Source organism: Eublepharis macularius, chromosome 14 (assembly GCF_028583425.1).
Source record: "Eublepharis macularius isolate TG4126 chromosome 14, MPM_Emac_v1.0, whole genome shotgun sequence".
In the NCBI taxonomy this organism is placed as follows: Eukaryota; Metazoa; Chordata; class Lepidosauria; order Squamata; family Eublepharidae; genus Eublepharis; species Eublepharis macularius.
The window spans coordinates 51,449,065-51,469,540 of NC_072803.1; the positions used below are offsets into that span (position 1 = coordinate 51,449,065).

At 45.3% G+C, this 20,476-nt stretch overlaps 1 protein-coding gene across 1 annotated transcript in view; it reads left to right on the forward strand.

The window, feature by feature from the left end:
• The window catches only part of PAPPA (pappalysin 1), a 286,686-nt gene that overhangs the window by 98,776 nt on the left and 167,434 nt on the right, over positions 1 to 20,476 (forward strand). The window contains exons 8-9 of the mRNA XM_054998574.1: positions 4,336 to 4,464; positions 8,869 to 8,960. Coding sequence (XP_054854549.1) covers positions 4,336 to 4,464; positions 8,869 to 8,960 — 221 coding nt within the window. The remainder of the gene's footprint in view (positions 1 to 4,335; positions 4,465 to 8,868; positions 8,961 to 20,476) is intronic.

Sequence of the window (20,476 nt, forward strand, 5' to 3'; positions counted from 1 at the left end):
TCCTCTATCTTTGATATCTCCGTTGTGGGCTGGGGAGCTTCTTTATGAAGAAGACTCTCTAGAGCCAAGGCAAGCAGAGTGTGCGCACGTGGCCATTATCAGCTGAAATTATCAGATGGATCTCTGCTAGATTTTTGTTCCTGTCCCTTGTCCGCAGAGTTCAGTGTGGCATACCCCTCCAACATTTTATCCTCACAATAACCCACTGGGGGGGGGGGGAGAGACAGAGAGAGATGGGTCTAGTATCACCTACTGAGCTTCGTGGCTGAGTGAAGATTTGAACCTGGATCTTGCCACTCCAGTACCATTACATCTTTCAGAAATGCTGCAAACACTTGTTCGCGGTGATTGTGTCAGGCACTTGATGCCTCCAAACAAGGCTTTCCGATTCCGCTCACAGGGTCATCAAGGGCTTCAGGGGTATAGAGACTCACAGGGCTCTCCATTGCTAAGGAAGGTTGCAACCTGTGGTGGTGATACCTGGAGATAGTCCTTAGCTCAGGGGTGGAGACCAGGTTTGGTATCTTGAGGTTGTAGGTTGTACATTTGTCACCACTAGTTTAATGAAACTCAGGAAGCAGGTTCTGTATCTAAGATGCTGTGAGTCTTGAGTGGGCCAATGATCTACACTGGGGAGGAACCAGGGCTTAGTGGCGGAGCACTTGCTTTACTTACCTAAGGTTGCAAGAGGTTGTAGGAATAGTTGTCACCAGCTGAACTCGTGAAAAGGCGGCATTCAACAATATCAAATACCCACTTAAATAACGCGGCGCGTTAGAATTTACTGCCGCCCAGACCGGGTCTCCGAGCCTATGATTTCTCCGTGGTTTTGCCGTAGCAGTTACTCCTGAGGAAGCTTTTGTGAAATCTGTGCTTCAGCCGGCCCCAGATAGGGTGAAAAGGTTCGCCTTGCCAGTTCCAATCCTGCGGCTTTCTTACCATCTGGAGGAGACACCTTAAGACAATTGTTGGAAGAAACGACGATGGAGACAGGACATGAACACCAACTTTATTGTTCCCGGTTGTTCCAGTAGAATGTATTTAAATTGTACATGAATCGTTGCTGCTATATTGCTTGTTTGAGGTTATGAAGAATTAGTTATTTAGTATATTTATTATAACTAATGTATTGCACTAACCCTGTTTATAGCACTTGCACTTTAAATATTGAAAATTTATAAAAAAATTATTTAAGTGGGTATTTGATATTGTTGAATGCTTCCCGTGGGTCTAGTCCCAACATTTTCGCCAGTTTCTAAGGAAGCAGCCATTGTTGATTTGCATTGAACTCGTGAAAAGGCCTGTTACTGAATCAGACCTCTGGTCAATCAGTGTCTATATTGCCTACTCAGACTGGCAGCAGCTCTCCAGGATCACAGATAAAGGTCTTTCCCATCACCCTTTTAAATGGAGATGGCAGGGATTGAACCTAGGACATTCTGCATTTATTTATTTATTTATTTATTCATTCATTCATTCATTCATTCATTCATTCATTCATTCATTCTTTTCAATTCCTATTCTGCCTTCCCTGCACAGGCTTGCCAAGCAGATGCTCTGAAACCGAGCCACTGCCCCTCTCTTAAAGAATCTTAGGTGGCACGTATGGAGAAAGACCTATTTGATGAACCTGTGTTCTGATTGCAGTTTCACATGTTCATTTGAATGGTTGGGTTGAATCAAAAAGACATGTAGAAGGTCCCAGGTTCTATCTCTGGCTGGAAACGGACCTTTTGGAAAGTTGTTGCCAGATGCAGTAAAGAGTATTAGAGCAATGGTCTGGTTTTAGTATGGCTCGTGTAATCCATTTTGAATGGTTGTGCTGAATCTGCCTCTGGTCCTCAGGGATGAGTGGGGAGTTTGTTTGTTTTTATTGGATCCATTGAATAGAATACACAGGCTTTGGGCTGCACACAGTTCTTCCTTCTACTGTTCTGTCTACAGTATTTGGTCCAGTTGAATGGACTTCTTTAACCATTTTGTACCATACCAGTATAAATGTTCATGAATTGTCATTCATCTCTTTAAAGCAGCATATTAGACTGGGCATTTTAAAACAACTTCAGGTCTCTTGCACAAACAGTAAAAAGCTATTATTTCAGCAAATATTAAAACATCTCAGGTGCTAGAGAGAAAACTCTCTATTATACAGATTACAGTGATACACATCCTCTGTCCTAGCCCTCCATTTTTGGGGGGAGGGGGTCTGGGAGACAATTTGTATTTTGTTACACTCGACTGCATATCAAATGATTCCTTCTGCAGAAAGAGATGAGAAGGAGATATTCTGGCTCTATATAAAAATGTAAACACCCACCAGCCGGGAAACTGTTATTGAAAGTAAGCTATCCAGATTTCCACTCCTGTAGACTTATAATGCTGCAATCCTGATAATGCTTTCATGGAAGTAAGCCCTGTTGAATAAAATTAAACTTACTTCGTCATAGACCTGTTTAAGATTGCTACCTTACAGCACAATTTTACTCAAGAGTTGCACCCCATTGTTTTCAATGTAACTATTTAGGATTGCACTGTAAGTAAGCCTTATTAAACATAAGGGGACTTACTTCTAAGGAGACATGCTACATTCCTTTTGAAGTAATAGCGGTGTGATCCAAGCGCATCTGCAAGTTAGGACTGCCACATAACCGGGAAGAGGGGGAATGTGTTCAACTTCCACTATATATTTAAATTTTTAACGGAGGAAACAAAAAAGTAAGGAGGTATGAAAGAATATCGTAGATTTTAAGGTGTCTAGCATTTTTTTTTGTAAAATACGTAAATGGTAGGAATGAGTAAATGTTTTTGTTTTTTATATTAATTTATATTTTTATCAAGGCCTTTGATGATTTAGTTTGGTAGAATTTTCTGAAGTGGTAACAGGTTTTATACAATATTTATATGTACACTGTATGCCATTTATAGATAACTAGCAACAGAGCCCATTGTGAAAATACATACAACGGGCTCTAGCAGTGGGGCCTTGAGAGGGCCCCACAGCCACCGCAGAGACGGCGGGAAGGTGGTGCAGGGGGATCAGGGTTCCCCCGCACTGTGCCACCAGCTCTGTGGCACCTCAGAGGCCTACCACTGGCAGCATGGGAACCCAGTATGGACCTCTGATGGTCCCACAGGCACTGTGGAGGCAGCAGAAAGGCAATGTGGGGAGGCAGGCTTCCCCATGCTGAGCCTCCCTGCCAGCTGTGTGGACCCTCATACGCCTGCTGGTGGTGGTGCCAGACCTTCAAACACCCCGCAGTTGCTGCGAAGGTGACGGGAAGGCTGTGGGAGGGCTGTGCTGTGCCTCCCCACCGGCTCCATGGCTCCTCAGAGGCCTGCTGCGCCGACAACTGACCTTTTATTTTGGTGCACCCACAGTGCGTCTGTGCCAGGATAAGAGGTGAGTCGTCGCCAATACAGCTTGACTTTTATGTATCGGATGTGTAATGTTATGGCTGATTTACCATTGCACAACCAATACTGGAAATATGTGCATCTTATAGGAAAAATTAGGTGAGGAAGCAGGGTATGGCATGAAAATAAAGGGTTAAGTTCTGTACAAGGTAGAATTGAATTCAAAATTATCAAAGCAGCAGGGATGAACCATTCAAAAGAATCTTATAATAAAATTATGGAAATCAAGTTGTACAAGATGTAGCTCGAACAAGCTGAAGACCCTTGCACTTATACTGAGTCAAACATTGGTCTGTCTCTCTCAGTAATTAATGTCTACTCTGACTAGCAAATCTTCCCAGGGCCTTGGACAGAGATTCTTTTAAACTAGAGGTTAAACTGGGAACCTTTTGTAGGCCCTCTGATACTGAGCTGTTACAAAGCTGCCTTGTACCAAATTAGACTGTTGGGTCCCTCTATCTCAGTATCCTCTGCTCTGATTGTCAGTGACCCTACAGGGAATCAGAGGGGTCTTTCCCTGCGCCTAACACCCTAATTGTAGATGTTGGAGATTTCATTTGGAACCTGCCATCTCCAAAGTAATTGTTCTACCAGTGAGCCATGACCTCCTCTCTTTGACAGCCCAGCAGTCATGCATTGGTCCCTTGGGCTGCTAATCAAATCCTTGTTTGCTCCTTGCCTGTTGGGACAGGTCGACTGACAGTAGAGTCTGCCCAACAGTTGCCAGAAAATCCTAAAGTCTTGAAATTTGTGCTTCGTATTTGTTGGGAAGCACCATAGGCCACTTGTCTTGCCTTTTCTGTACTCCTGTAGAATTGCATTTGAACAGCTGCGCTGATTTTTGGAAGCACCAGCCTCTCTCTTCTTGCTTCTTGGCTCTGATGTTGTTGTCCAGCTAACGTCTCTTTTCTTATTTTGCAGTGAGATCAGAGCAGGCAGCTTGTACACTTACTGGGTGGCCGTTGTTTCTGGGAGGGAAGAAAGTGAAACATCCCCTCCGCTTGCTTATGTCCATGGAAGCAGCTACTGTGGTGATGGGATTATCCAAAAGTAAGTATGCAGGTTTTTAGCTTGGTCTTGAGGTGCATCTTGACATTTCTCTTCCTTTTGGAAATAATCTGGTTTTCTGGATGTAGTCTGTCCTGCAATCCATATATGATTTCTCCTTTGTCTAGGCTTCCAGCTTTTATCTGTTCTTGTCCTGCTGTTATTAGCACTAATCCTAGTTTAGAGTCCAGATTACAGTTTGAGGTTCCAAATGTACATACAAGCCATGGTTTAGAGCTGCTTGGCTGCTTTTCTGTCCTCCTGCTCAGCATTTCCTTCATTCAAAATGGCACTCTTCAAAAGTAGAGGAACAGCACTAGGATACAGCTTATTGATTCAGACAAGAGCAAATGTTTCTTATCCATTTGCTTTTAAAAATTTCTGTCAGTGGTTTCCATTCTGTGCATTTTGCTGTTGGTTTTATAGATCTGTTTTGTATCATATACAGCAGTGGTTTTCAACCCAAGGGCTGGGACCTTCAATTCAGTTGTGGGCCCCTAGGCAATTACAATTTTAGTGGTTCCATTTTTGAAGGACCTGCTCCTAGTAGGCCTGCATAGAGAGAAAGAGAACTACACCCCCTGCCTAGCTTTGCATGCAAGCTAAGAAGATAGTTTCAGGTGGGTAGCTCTTGTGGATCTGCTGTAGTAACAACAACAACAACAACAACATTCGATTTATATACCGCCCTTCATGACAACTTAATGCCCACTCAGAGCAGTTTACAAAGTATGCCATTATTATCCCCACATAGAAGAATAAGGTTTGAATCCAGTAACACTAGAAAGGAATATTTATTATTAATTACTTTATTTAAAACATTTGTATGATAGGATTCCCAAGGTGTTGGTGAACATTAAAAGACTATCAAAAAATTTAAAACAGTTTAAAACAGTTTAAAGTTAAAACAACATTTAAAATAGTATAAAAACAATTCAGTAAACACACACACATACAACATAAAGAACAGGGAGGAAGGCCAGTAACAATTACTGGGGGTGTGCCAAACAGCAGAAGACAGCAATAGAGGAGGACAGATGAATCTCCCTGGGGAGGGAGTTCCAAAGTTTTGGTGCCACAACCGAGGAGTCCCTTTCTCAAGATGCCACCCATTTAGCCTCATATGATGAAGGCACCTGAAGCAGGGCCTCTGAAGATGATCCGATGGAGCACGTAGGTCCTTAAGGTATGCTGGTCCCAAACCATATAGGGCTTTAAATACCTGCATCTTGAATTAGGCTCAGAAGAAAACTGGGAGCCATTGCAGTTGGAAGAAGATTAGAGTGAAAGGGTCACTATGACCCCCTCCAGTCAGCATTTGGGCCAAAAAAGTCTGTACCAAATGAAGCTTCTGGGCAGCCTTCAAGGGCAGCACCACATAGAGGACATTGCAGTAGTCTAATCTAGATATTACCAGGGTATATGCCACAATGGCAAGATCTTTCCTCTGCAGTAAGGGCTGCAGCTGGTTCACCAGCCAGTGAAAGGCACCTCTGGCAACTGCTGCCACCTGTTTATCTAACAGGAGACCCAGATCCAGGAGCACCCCCAAACTACAAACCTGCTCCTTTAGGGAGAGAACAACCTTATCTAGAACAGGAAAATACCCATTTCCTGGGTCTGTCCACCAGTAGCACCTCCATCTTGTTGGAAGTAAGTTTCAGCTTGGTAGCCCTTGTCCACTCCAAAACTGCACCCAGGTTTAAGCTCTCCTTGGTTCTGGTTATACTTATTAACAAATAATTACTTTTTATGGTAAAATTACTTTTTACCACAAAAAGTAAGTCTTAGGGAGACTAGCAGGACAGAAAGTGATCATCTGGCCAGGTAGATAGGAAGCTAGTACTAGTTTATGCACAAGGTTTTGTAGGCGTTAAGGTTAGCCAGGAGACCCCATTCCAGAGGCGAGATTGACATTCCAAGAAGCAGGCCCCTTATTGGCTGCCTGATCTCTTTGTAATGTCCTTCCACCAGCAATTCACTTGATCCTCTCCCTGCGTTCAAAGGGGCTTTATCCCTCGGAAGCATGTTTAGGATTGCAGCCTTTAAGTCCCATGACCTTTCATGGGAGAGAATTAAACTTTCCTTTCCCATAGAGTCAGTATAGCTTAAAAGTATTTAGCTTTAGGAAGAGATGGGGAGGTGTGCCCGTAGCAAAGTGTGGCCTTGTGCTTTGCCTCCAGTGCCACCCTTGTCTAAAGAGGATATCGAGGAAGGGTCTCGTAGTTCCGGTGACTCATACGAAGGCGGCATTTAATTAAAGTTCGTGGCATCCCTGCTGTCCGATTCCCTCTTCCCTGCTTCCCCCAGCCCCTAAAAATCATTTCTGGGTGTTAATTGCTGACAAGAAAAAGAGAGAAAATGTTTCCAGTGTCTTGGTGCTGTCGTCAAGTGAGAAGTCCAAGGAGGCCTTTCTGCTGGGGCGGATTGTATTCCAGCTGCCACACAGGAGGTCAGGTTTCCAGGGCAACCTCAAAGCAAGGTTCGCTGTGCAGCCCCAAAGGAGTCTGGGCGCATCGGGGGAGGGAGGCCCGTTCGGACTCTGATGCAGGTTGTGGTCTCTCAAGCCATTTCCCCTTCCTCTGCTGTCTGTCCCGCTTTTTCTCCCCCAGCCCATTTTTTTAAAAAATCAATAACAGTAAATTGAGTTTTTTTTAAAAAAATTACTTGTTCTCTAATTTATGTACACCTTGGAAGGTGCCCACCAGTGATCAAAAGCTCTTCCTTCTGAGATACGCGGATGTTGCTTTAAAAAATATTTGGAGCGGGGAGCTGAAAGAACTTTAGTCCTTCCTTTTGATTTGCAGATTAAAAGGTGTGTGTGTGTGTGTGTGTGTGTGTGTGTGTCTTTTAATATCTGAATACAAAAGAAGGGACAGTTTCACCACCCTTTGTTTGTTTGTAGTCTGTGTGTATGTTTATTCCATTAGGGGAGGAGGAGGAAAATGCAGCATGGTATAGTGGTTAGAATGTCAGACTAGGGATCTGGAAGAACCAGGTTCGAATCCTCACGCCTCATGGAAGCTTGTCAGTCCCACACATTCAGCCTATACTACCTCACGGGGATGTTGTGAGGATAAACTAGAGAAGGGGGTCATTTTGTAGGCCACTGTGGATGTCTACTGGGGAGTAAAGTGGGGTATAAATTAAATAAATAAATAAATTGGTTGGCTTGCATTTTTGCATCCTGTGTTGGATACTTGGGTTTTGGTCCAGAGATTCAGGTTCTGGTGTTCATTTTGATGGTAACAGGCTGAAGCCTTAGAGCTGTCAGCTGGCCCACACATGGTGGCTTCTTTTAAAACTCATGTGTAAAACTTCTTCCTTTAACTCCTGGAGATGGGAAGCAATAAACTGGCACTAAAATCTCTTTACTGCATTGTCAGTCTCCATTGCAGTATTTGGAGAATATCCCATCCCTTCAAAACCACATGATTGTGACTATAAAAATACCATGTAGCGCAATTCTCAGTGGTGTGTAGAAGTAGTACCGTTAGCATCGTTGTGCTGTGAGACATCATCACCTTTCCCTGCATGACACCCCAGCCCCACCCTCATTGAGTTTAGGGTTTTGGATGCAGCTTACTATTTAATTTTTTAAAAATGTAGCAACAGAACTAAAATGAATTTTGACCATCTACTGTCAACCTAACCTGGGCCTTTTTCACTCTCTTTAACATCTCACAAGCCCTGACCTGGATAGCCCTGGTGAGCCGGATCTTGTCAGATCTCAGAAGCTAAGCAAGGTTGGCCTTGGTTAATAATTGGATGGGAGACCTCCAACGAAGACCAGGACTGCAAAAGCAGGCAATGGCAAACCACCTCTGATAGTCTGTTCCCATGAAAACCCCTCCAGGGGTTGCCATAAGTCAATTCTGACTTGAGGGCACCACACACACAATATTGTGTAAAACTCATGGAACAAGCGTGTCTTCATGGCGCGATTTCTGATGTCACAACATTATGACTTCTGACCTCACCCCATCGTGTTTTTTTGGTCCCAGAAAGGCACTGAAAAAACAGGAGCCAAACGGCTTCCAACCATTTTGAAACTGGAAAAATCTGGAGTCAAGGGGAAAAGCTGCCAGCATTCGTTGAGTGGGCCGTCCCTTTAAGGACATGTGGAAAGGGGCAAGGTTAAAACTGGGGACTACTCAGATCACAACTCATTCTTTGCTGTCATTTTATACGTTTCAGCTCAGTGGCTTACATAGGATTTCCTGGTGGCCTCCCATGCAAACCCTGACCACATCCAGACCTGGTTAGCATTGGCAGGGTGGTTGTATTATGTGCCCTGGGCTCCAGGGGAAATTTTAAAAAAATGTCTTTTTCTCCTATAATGTTCTTTCTGAATCTTTGCAGCACTTTTCTTTCTAACGCCTGGTTGTGCTTTTGTCTCATGTTCAGAGACCTTGGCGAGGAGTGTGATGACATGAACAAGGTCAATGGAGACGGCTGCTCACTCTTTTGCCGGCAAGAGCTGTCCTTCAATTGTGTTGGTAAGTTACTCAGGCTCTTCTGGTTCCCATTTTGCTTAGCAAGAAATGCTGATATAAAACATTGCCGTGACCAAACAATGATAGGAAGAAGTTACTACTATGGCACACCTGTACGAGTCAGTAATGGCTAAAGTCTAAAATAAAAGGTTCAGGTCTCCACCTGACCTGGAGTCACTGTTCGTTCGTTCGTTCATTCATTCATTCGTTCATTCATTCCTCCCTCCCTCCCTCCCTCCCTCCCTCCTTTCTTTCTTTCTTTCTTTCTTTCTTTCTTTCTTTCTTTCTTTCTTTCTTTCTTTCTTTCTTTCTTTCTTTCTTTCTTTCTTTCTTTCTTTCTTTCTTTCTTTCTTTCTTTCTTTGTCTGTCTGTCTGTCTGTCTGTCTGTCTGTCTGTCTGTCTGTCTGTCTGTCTGTCTAGTAAGAAATGTGTAATGAATTTGGCACTGCACTTTTCTTATCTGTTATTATTTGAGCCAAGTTGTCACATTTGAAAAAGTTCTCAGATTGACCTAGGAATTTCACTGAGTTATGAAGAAAGTAAAGAAAGAAAAGATAACGTTTTTCTCAGTTTCCCAGAATAGTAGAATTGAGGGCTCCCAATGAAGTTGAGGGGCCAGTAGACTCAGGACAGACGAAAGGAAGTGCTTCTTCATACAATTAACTACATAAATGGCTTATGGAACCCACTGCTGCAATGTGTAGTGATGGCCCCCACGACTTGTACACTCTTAGAAGAGGATTTTAAACCATCTTTGGAAGACAGAACCATCAGTGGAGATTAGACAGGATGGCAAAAACCCTTGTTCAGAGATAACGTACTTCTCAATACCAGTTGCTAGGGAGGGGGGAGAGGGGGGATGCTTTGGCCTCTGTGCTCTGATAGGAGGGCCTCTGGGAGCATCTGGCTGGTTGCCGTAGGAAAGAAGATACTGGAGTGGATGGACCGCTGGTTTGATTCAGCAAGGCTCTTTTTATGGGCAAATGTCAAGCTTAAATCCCTTTTCATATACCTTGTAGATATACTTGTAAAATTAATACTCTGTTTTGGAATTTTATTTGGGGTTCAACACCACCTAAGATTTCTTTAAAGAGGATACAGCTTTCAATTAACGAAGGAGGATTTGGTTTTCTAGACCTTAGTGCCTATCAACAGGCATATTTGTTAACATGTATAAATTACTGGGATCGCTCCACACAGAGCCGAGCCACAAGTGACGCATGACAGGAGTTGACACGTGTCAGGTTCCCGAAAGTTTTGCTGGGGACTGTAGGTGTCTTTTCTGGTGACAGATCAGCTCCTTCCCAGCTTATTAAAAGCAAAGCCTGCTGGTGGTGGGGTGCAGGGAGCTCACCTTCTGCTGGCCCAAGGGAGCCCCTGGCAGCTGCCACTGCTCCAAGCCCTCTTACCCTGTTTCCCCAGCAGCTGGCAAAGGGGATCCCCTGGCAGCCAGGACAGTGAGGAGCGCTCTACCGGCAGCAGTGCAGAAAGCTTCCCACGCTTCACACACCCCGCGCCTGCTTTGCCTGCCGGTGGCAGCCCACTCCTTCTGGCCTCTGTGGCTCCCCTCCCGCCCTGACCAGGGAGCCACGCGAGATCCAGCAGGAGGCGGGGCGGGGTGGCTCGAGAAGCTTCCCGCGCCTTGCAGGCCCCACGCCCACTGCAGCCTGCCTGACCTTTCTGGGCCCTTCCTGCCGCTGCCTCGTCGCACAGAGAAAGCCTCTGCGGCTCCCCTCCCAGCAGGCGCGGAGGCAGGAAGGGCCCACAAAGGCCGAGCAGGCTACGGTTCGCTCCCTCGTTGCATGGAGGAAGCCTCTGCGGCTCCGTGCCTGCTGGGAGGGGAGCCGCAGAGGCTTCTTCCGTGCGACGAGGCAGAGACAGGAAGGGCCCACAAATGCCGGGCGAGCAAAGCAGGTGCAGAGTGTGTGAAGCGTGGGAAGCTTCCTGCACTACCACCAGCAGAGCGCTCCTCACTGTCTTGGCTGCCAGGGGACCCCTTTGCCAGCCACTGGTGAAACGGGATAAGAGGGCTTGGAGCGGCGGTAGCTGCCAGGGGCTCCCTTGGGCTGGCAGAAGGTGAGCTTCCTGTACCCCGCGGCCGGCAGGCTTTGCTTTTAATAAGCTGGGAAGAAGCTGAGCTGTCATCAGAAAAGGTGCCTACAGTTCCCTGTGAAACTTGCGTGAACCTGACACGTGGCCAACTCCTGTCAGGCGTCACTTGTAGCTCGGCTTTCAGTTGGAATATCCTTTTTGAGCTCTTTTGAAGATTCCTTTTTTGGAGCCACTTTTAAACTGGGAATGCGTTAGGGTCTACTTATATTAAAACGGATTTTGTTCCTCCAGCAATCTCCTCAGCTAGAGAAATATGGCGTATAAAATCATGACAATATCAGTTTGACCCGTTCTCACATTCTAAACTTACATTATAATCCAATCCAGATTTAAAACCTGGGAAGAAATCTTTTATATGGAAGGCTTGGACATGATCAATTGATTGCTGATCATGATGAGATTTTGTCATTTTCTCATCTTAGGTCTAAATGAGATTTGCCAGCTTTTGTTGCTACTGCTGCTAACTTTTGCCAAATGGCATTATTTACAATTGCAACATATGTTGCTGGTGGGGTTGCCAGTCCCATGCTGGGGGCGGGGGATCCCCCGTTCCCACCCTCCACCCCTCTTACCTGCTTACCTGGCTGGCAGGGGGGAACACGCCACCGGGGGTGCACTCCCGGGCCACATAGTGTGCTCCTGGGCTATGTGGCATGCTTCTGCACGCTGCAGTAGCTTGATCCGGGCCTGAAACGGGTCTGAATTGGCTTGAATCAGGCCCAGATCAGGCCTGAATTGGGCTGCTGCAGAGCAGCGCTCCCATGCTCTGCAGCTGTCCGATCCAGGCTCACTTATCCAGGATCGGGTCTCTGCAGAGTGTGGGAGTGCTCCCAGGGTGGCCTGTGGCTCGTGCGGTGAGATCATCACACATGCCAGAAGCACGTGCACGCAAGTTAAGTGCTAGGCCTCCTACCTCTCACCCGGGGCGGGGAGGATAGGGGGACCTGGCAACTTTAGTTGGTGACCCAATATGGCCCAGCAGTTTTGAGTGCTTCAGAATCTCCCCCCCCCCCTTTTGGGAAGTCTTATTGAATCAATAAAGGAAGTGAAACCTACAATATTTGTATATAAATATTTGATGTCGATCAATAAATATAGTACACAGAGACTTAGAGATGAGTGGAATAATGAGCTGGAGCATCCAATTCTGCTAAAGCAATGGATGAAGGCATTAAGCCATATTATACCTGTTGCAGTTATGGATCTTAAGCTGTAACTTATTCAACAAAAAAATCATGTTTAGGATATAGGAGAAACCACCGCCTTTTTACTAAAAGTTTAAGCACAGTGTCTAATTGTTGGTTGTGTAACTAACAAGGTGCATATCTTAAGCCTATGCTTCGGACATGTTTAGTCATTCAGCCCTGTTGGAAGGGAATCATTATGCATATAATTTTTTGTATTAGAATACTCATTTACTTTTGAGGATGTTAATGTACTGTTAAACTATTTGCCTGTCTTTTGGAATCTAAATGAATGGACCCTCCATGTCCTTACAGTCACTAAAAAAACTTATATTACAGCACTGGAAAGACAAAAGCCCACTTGCCAAAATTCATTTCCATTTGAACATGTCACATATGGACAGCAATTGCATATGGATTTATTTTCAGATATTTGAAACCTTTTATAGACGCCTATGTATAGATTTGTTAATAGTGCTTTTTTTTTTAACCAGCATGAGATACGTTGGTTTGTTTTAGTCTGAGGGTTTTTTTGGGCACCAATAAATATTTATTTTAAAAAAGCTCTGCTTAGTTTAGTGAGGTAACCACATCATATGGCCTTTGACCATTCTTGGAGGCCACTGTCCTTTAGCAGTTGCAGAGCAGTTTGGTGTAGTGGTTAAGAGTGACAGGACTCTAATCTGAAGAACCAAGTTTGATTCCCCACTCCTCTGCTTGAAGCCAGCTGGGTGAGCTTGGATCAGTCACAGCTCTCTCAGAGCTCTCTCAGCCCCACCCACCTCACAGGGTGATTGTTGTTGTGAGGATACTGATAACATACTTTGTAAACCACTCTGAGTGGGTGTTAAGTTGTCCTGAAGGGCAGTATATAAATCTAATGTTATTATTATGTTGTTATTATTATTTAGGGCTGGCAGCCTCCAGGTGGGTTCTGGAGGAATTCCAGACTTATAACTGGTCTCCAGAATACAGAGATCAGTTCCCCTGGAAAAAATAGCAGCTTTGGCAGATGGACACTAAGATATTAAACAAGATGAACAAAATTTTAACCAGACCTTCCCCAAAGACAAAATAATGAAACAATTCACCAGGGACACTGCTCCCAATTTAGGTGCTGTCCCAGGTCAGCAGGAACAAGGGCCATTTCCACAGTACTTACCTTCATCCGGAAGGTAAGTGTGAGTTTTGCGCAACATCGCGCAAAACTCGTGTGAGAAAACGCTATCTTCCGTGTTTTTCCCGCGATGTTCCTCAGCCTTCCGGATGAAGGTAAGTAGTGTGGAAACGGCCCAGCTGATGGGTATGCAAAGGCCTAAATGCTATACTTTCATTGGAACGTGCGTCCTAGTATCTTCTCAAATTCACACCTCTATCCCTTCCGCGGGATGGAGAAATCAATTCTTTCCGTTATTGCCAGCAGTTCAGGCCTTTGAGTTGAGCTGGGTATAATCCAGAGCCTCTTTAAAGCAAAGGGGAGGGGGAGGGCTGCAACCTGAAAGGCCTGCTTGCAAGAGGCAAAGAGCGCTCTGGGAAGTGGACCCTGCAGAAGGAGTTGACACCTTCTTTGAGATGCTAATTAGCTCCCTTGGAGGGGGATCAAAGCTACTTGAGCCCTCCTCCTTCAGAGGTGATAATGGCTTAACCAGATCCTTTTTGCAAGCTCCCTTTGCCTTGATTAGCAAGGGATTGTAAACACAATGGCTGGAAGATGTCGAAGACATCAAGGGGCCTGTAGGTTTGTCCATCGAAAGCCTTCCCAGTTGATTACATTTGTGCCCATCATTTGTAAGAATATCTGGGGGCCCCTGGAGTGAAGGAACCCATGCTGGCAGCACAGCCGTCCTTGATGGCCCTGCATAAATGAGCAAATCCCTCTGTTATTCACTGCTCAAGTATACCTGCATCTCAGGGTTTTGATTGTCACAGAGTTGCCATCTTTTTGTCCTGAGTGGTGTACCTGTGCCTCTGCAATGGGCAGACACTTAACAGGAACTATTTGTGCACATAGGTATGTCTTCATGCTGCAGGAAAAATCTAAAACCAATATCTTGCATCTGGAAAAGTGAACGATGGTTCAGAAAAGTTTATGCCCCAATAAACCTGCAAGTCTTTAAGGTGCACAGGCTGCTGAGAGCCACCGCAGCCCCCTCCGCAAGAGTCCTTTTTGGCACTTCCACGCAACAGTCAGACCCAGACCAAACATAAACCCAGTCTCCAGGACTGTCTTTTGCCTATTCAAGTGGTCCCTCAAAGTGAACAGTCTCCTGTTGCCACAAGGCTCTTGGTTGATTTGGCTGTAGTAGATTAAGTCAAATAATCTTTGCAGCATTTCTATAGTGCTTTAGATTTTTCAAAACCTCTTTGTATCTATTATCGTGTTCTCATCCTTAAAACAGTCCTGCAAGGTAGGCCAGCAATTGTATCCATATTATAGATTGATCAACTGAAGCCTAAAGGATGCTGTGTGATCTGAAACAAGAATCATGCAAACATATAATCTAGCATGCTAGATCACACCAAAGGTTCATGTAGCCTAGCACACTGCCTCTAACAGTGAGCAGCTAGATGTTTCTGGAAGCTCACAAGCAAAACCAAACAGATCATGATCTTTCTTTGATGATTATCCTTATGATAGATTACTCAAAGATGTGTCTCTCTGTGTGTTATGTGCAGTCAAGTCACTTCCAACTTCTGGCATCTCTGTAAATGAAAGACCTTCAAAACGTCCTATCATTAACAACCTTGCTCAGATCTTGCAAACTGGAGGACATGGCTTCCTTTATTGAGTTGAGCCATCTCATTTTGAGTCTACCTCTTTTCCTACTGCCTTCTACTTTTCCTAGCATTATTGTCTTTTCTGTTGTCTTCTCATAATGTGACCAAAGTATAATAGACACCCTCATCATTTCAGCTTCTAGGGAGAATTCAGGCTTGATTTGATCTAGAATCCACTTATTTGTTTTTTGGTCATTCATGCTATCCATAAAACTCTGTGCCAGCACCACATTTCAAATGAATCAGTTTTCTTCCGGTCAACTTTCTTCACTATTTGACTTTCACATTCCTACACCCAGGGTTTTTTTTTAGGGGGAATGCCGTGGAATGGAGTTCCGGCACCTCTTGAAAATACTCAGCAATAGTGCTTGAAAATAATATCATTTCAAAGAATCCTATGTGTTTCTTACTCTTGAGAGTTCCAGCACCTATTTTTCCAGAAAAAAAACCCTGCCTCCATCAAAATGGGAAATACCATAGTGTGGATTATTTTGTTCTTGGTCTCGAAACAGACACCCTTATCCTTAAGAATCTCTTCAAGTTCCTTCATGGCTGCTCTTCCAAGTCTCAGTCTCCTTCAGATTTGGGCGCAGTCTTGGTTGACGATTGAGCCAAGGAATAGAAAATTTTAACAATTCCAATTTCTTCATTGTCATCCTTAATTTTGTGTGATTACACAGTAGTCATTACTTTTGACTTCTTGATGTTCAGCTGTAATCCTGCTTTGGCACTTTCTTCATTAACCTTCGTTGGTGGTTGTTTCAGGTCTTCACTCGTTTCTGCCAATAACGTAGAGTCAACTGCGTATCTCAAATTGTTAATGTTCCACCACCCAAAGGTATATTGCCTCCAAATATAAAGGTTCTACTTTGCTGACCATGACTGAGAGCTGTTGACAGACCAGTTCTCCGAGAATTTATCTGCTCCCTTTTCAAATCCTTCCTCACATAGGCTATGTCTGTATCTACAATCCAGATAATACCTTTTATTAGGACCAACCAAAATGATGCAAAACAGTGTTAATGTTTTGAGTTCCTCCGAACTCTTCATCAGGCCTGATTTTGCAAGATAGAAAAAAAGAAAATGGAAGGGAAGAGTTTCGGGCCATGACGTGCACAAGATTTTGGGAACATGCCAGTTTTACCATGTTGGGTCAGACCAAGGTCCATCTAGCCTAACTCTCTGTCTCCGTCAGACAATGCTCTTCCCTTTTTGCATATCCTTAGCCTTCTTTTTTTCAGAGACGTTGCCCTTGAACCTGGTTCATGTCTCTTAACCCGCAATCTCCATTTTTCAAAGCCACTTTTTTGAGTGGCCATCATCACCATTTGTGGCAAGGAATTCCATACGGTAATTATGATAATGCCCCCGAGGGAGAATTCATACAGCTGAAAGCCTTCAATGAAAAAAAAAAATATAATTTGTGTTTGCAGCTGGAAAACAAGCCCCGGTCCTTTTGAAGCAAACCGTGTGCTTTCTTTGCTAGCAGCACACCTTTCTATTTGCTGTTGCAGTTTGTTGCTGCTGCTGCGTTGCACCAGAACATCCACACTTCGCCATCTCCTCTGCATGTCGCTCTCCAGGCGTTGGACTTGTGCTAGTTGGCCTGTAATGCAATTAGTCTCCTGTTTTGTTTTCTGCTGGCTTCTTCCCCAGCAAGCCCCCCCCCCCCATCAGATAAGGCCTGGATCAATCCGCTTAGGCCAAGGGGAGTCAGGGGAGGGGGGAGAAGAGAGCAAAACTGTGTGGTCTTCTCTGTCAGGCTGCCCCAGCCTCCTCCAAAGCACGAAAGTTGAGAAAAGAAAACAGATAAGATTAATGGTGTTTTGTTCCAATGTGACGCTCTTACCAAACGCAAGGTCTGCAGTGGGGGGTAAATCAATTAATTTGCTTCGGCATCTGGCAGCGAGAGCCTTCCCAGCCTGACGTAGCCCCTTTGCCTGAGATACCCTACACCATACGGCATTCTCTCCTACTAGGATGCAGGGGCAGGAGCCTAAGCTTCCATTGCAGAAAGCCATGAGTTGGTGTTAGTTTCGTTTGCTTTTTGACAAATAGCTTTAATTTTTAATTGTTACTCTGGCGCTTGGAATTTACCCCGGCTCCAAACATTTATACAGCAGAAAGGCTTTCCTCTCTCCCGCAGAAGGAAAGAAGTGGCACAAATACTCCATTTGCTCCAGCTGTTCCTTTATACCTGGCTTTCTGATCCCTCTCCCTGGTAAATCCCAGTTTTGTCCTTAATTTTAGCCCTCTGCGGGCACCCTATGAATATACTGTGAGGTGCTTGTTCTCTAGGGCCAAATCTCAGTCTAGAGGATAAATCTTAGCAGGAAGGAGAGGAAGATGAATCTTGTCTTTAGTGCTCATATATGCAGACTCAGGCACGTGGACATTAAGATGTCGTGGTAAACAGCCTACAAGGGCTGAGGTATCGTTTGAATGGTTAATTGTATTTACTGATATATCCAAAAGAACAAAGATAATCTTTGCTTTGGACTCAGCCAATGTATGGACTGAGTAAACGAAAGTGGCAGCCGATCTAGGTGCAACAGGAGGGGCACCTTTGCACCGTGATCCTTGGCTGTGAGCTTGTGGGTGCATGGAACGCTCCCGTCTCCTTTTTGAAATGTTAGAAGGGTGTGGCATACATTAAGGGGAAAGAGTATGGGGGAGTCAGTGCCTTATTTCTGACTTGTTTATTTTTAACCTTCACGTTTTGCCTTTCAGTGGCTTCCTCCCAGCAGAGAATCAGGGGTGGACTTGGAAGTTAAAAGGGCCCTGCCCCCCTGGCCCACCCAAGTCCCATCCCCTCAAAAGAAGGAAGGAAGGAAGGAGTGTGGGAGGGAGAAAGAGGCAGCCAGCGCTGCACATGGCTCAGCTGGGCACATGCTGCACTATTACCCAGGCTGGGGGCAGCTTGCGCTAGCCAAGAGCCACCATTCCCAGGCCAGGAACAGCCCTTCTACCTTGGACTGGATTATAGGGAAGGCAGGCTGTCAGCCCACCTGGAAACTCTGCTGCTTAGCCGAAGGAGCCTTGTTCTCACTCTTCCTCTCCTTCTGTGGGGTGGATGGCAGATGATGTAGACTCAGAGGGAGGGCCAGGTGAGAGTTGGGCCCTGCAGGCTGAGTGGAAGGAAACCTGTTCCCTTCCCCTCTCCTTCAGCAGGATGTTTCTATCCCCATAATTGTGGCATTACGATGACGTTGAGTCTCCCTAGCTTCCCAGATGCAAGAAGATAGCTAATGAGAGACCTGCTTCCATATGCAGGTGACAACCTGGATTAAAACTGGCAAGTGGCCTACTCTGGGTGGAAGTGGAAATTTCACAGCATTATCATGTTCTCCAATGTACTAGGGTAAAGCACATTTCCCAAGAGAGGGGCAACTGTTCAGTCACAGGACTGATGTTTTTGTGCTTGAGAACGAAAATTTAAATCCTCCCTGTTCTCGTCACGGTGGGGCAGAACTCGCTGGTAAGTTCTGTGCAGGCATCGCTCATGTAGAGTGATCTCCATCCATTCGGAGGAGCCTTACAGTGGAGGGCTTCACGCTTGATTGTGCTGGATGGATCAGATCTGTTTGCTTTGATACTACCACCTCTTCCTTTCCTTTCCCTTCATTTTTAATAGCTCAAGATAGTAGGCTGAAAGCAAGGGCTGGGACCTAACTGTAGGGACCAAACAGGCATGATGCTTGGAGATCAGTGAATGGGCTCCCGAGAGCTTTTGTTTCTTGCAAACAGCAGGCAGGTGCATAGGACCCCAGGTCTGGATCAGGACCATGGCATGGTAAAAGGTGGTTTTAAGACTGATCAGCCCCTGTATGGTTTGCCCCAACAGGGGATTGCTCTCCTCACATCATAATCCACATCTGAATTGTGATCCCCTGCACCAAGGTTTTGTTTTTCTTTAAAGGTGATTGGGAGTTGGTTCACATGACTGTCAGCACCTCATCTGATTTGTGCTTAAAAAAGAAGGACACTAGGAAAAGAGGATGTAGGCTCAAGAGGAAAGAGTTTAGAGTGCAAGAATGAAGAAGTAGATTGTGAACATGTCTTTGTAACCAGCTGGGACAAGGGATGTGTGTGTGTTATGTGCCTTCAAGTCACCTCTGACCTATGGCAACCCTATGAATGAAAGACCTCCAAAACGTCCTGTCATTAACAGACTTGCTCAGATCCTGCAAACTGGAGGACGTGGCTTCTTTGATTGAGTCAAGCCATCTCATTTTGGGTCTCCCTCTTTTCCTACTGCCTTCCACTTTTTCTAGCATTATTGACTTTTTCAGAAAATCTTGCCGTCTCATGATATGACCAAAGTACGATAGCCTCAGTTTTGTCATTTTAGCTTCCAGGGAGAATTCAGGCTTGATTTGATCTAGTACCCACTTATTTGTCTTTTTGGCCATCCGTGGTATTCACAGAACTCTCCTCCAGCACCACAAGGGGCAGGGGATGGAGGGAGTCAACTAACCAGCAATCTATTATTCTCCAGCTGGTGGCAGAGCAGCCTTCCCCTGGCTCTGCAGCAACAGGGTGGGTGGGAGTGGGTGGGGGCGGTGCAGTGGTAATTACGGCAGAGTTCTTTATGGCAGGAGGGGGAACAAGCTCCCTACAGCTGTTTGTTCTCCGCTCGAGGCCCTGAGCAGAGAACCAGCATCTGCCTCCTGAGACACCCCACTTCCCTTCCGGGTAGGGACTGTCTCAGGAGCTGATCTCTGTGACCTGGAGATCAGTTGTCCTTCCAAGAGAACTAAAGGTCCCACCTTGAGGTTGGTAACCCTCAGCAGCCTTCCGGGTAGGGACTGTCTCAGGTTGGTCTCCAGGGGAGAAACAGCATCCTTCTTGGAAAGAGTATGGAACTCACTTCTGCTGCCTCTCCTTCCCCTTCTTGTTGCAAATTGGGTTTCATGCTACATTTGCTGTTTGTGAACATGCCTGTCTCAGTCCTGGCAAAAAAGATCATGGTGTGTGTGTGTGTGTGTGTGTGTGTGTGTGTGTGTGTGTGAGAGAGAGAGAGAGAGAGAGAGAGAGAGAGAGAGAGAGAGAGGACTCTGGTGCATGCACCCTATTTGCTTGTGATGAGCAAGATTTGGGTCCAGTAGTACCTTAGCAACCAACTAGATTTCCAGGGTATGAGCTTTCAAGAGTCAAAACTCACACCCTGGAAATCTAGTTGGTCTCTAAGGTGCTACTGGACCCAGATCTTGCTCCACTACAACCAACGTGGCTGCCTACTTGAAACTTTGCTTGTGATGGTTATTTTTCTCTTCTTTCTGTCCATGATGGCCTCTTACTGATCATCTGACTCACTGCCAAACTATAGGTCAGGGAGAGTGACTGGCATTAAGGAAATGCCAGGTGTTTAACCCTTTCCCAGCTTCAAGTCATCTGCTCGATTTCCCCTCCCTGGGGAAGTCCAACTGCATATTTCCATCATTC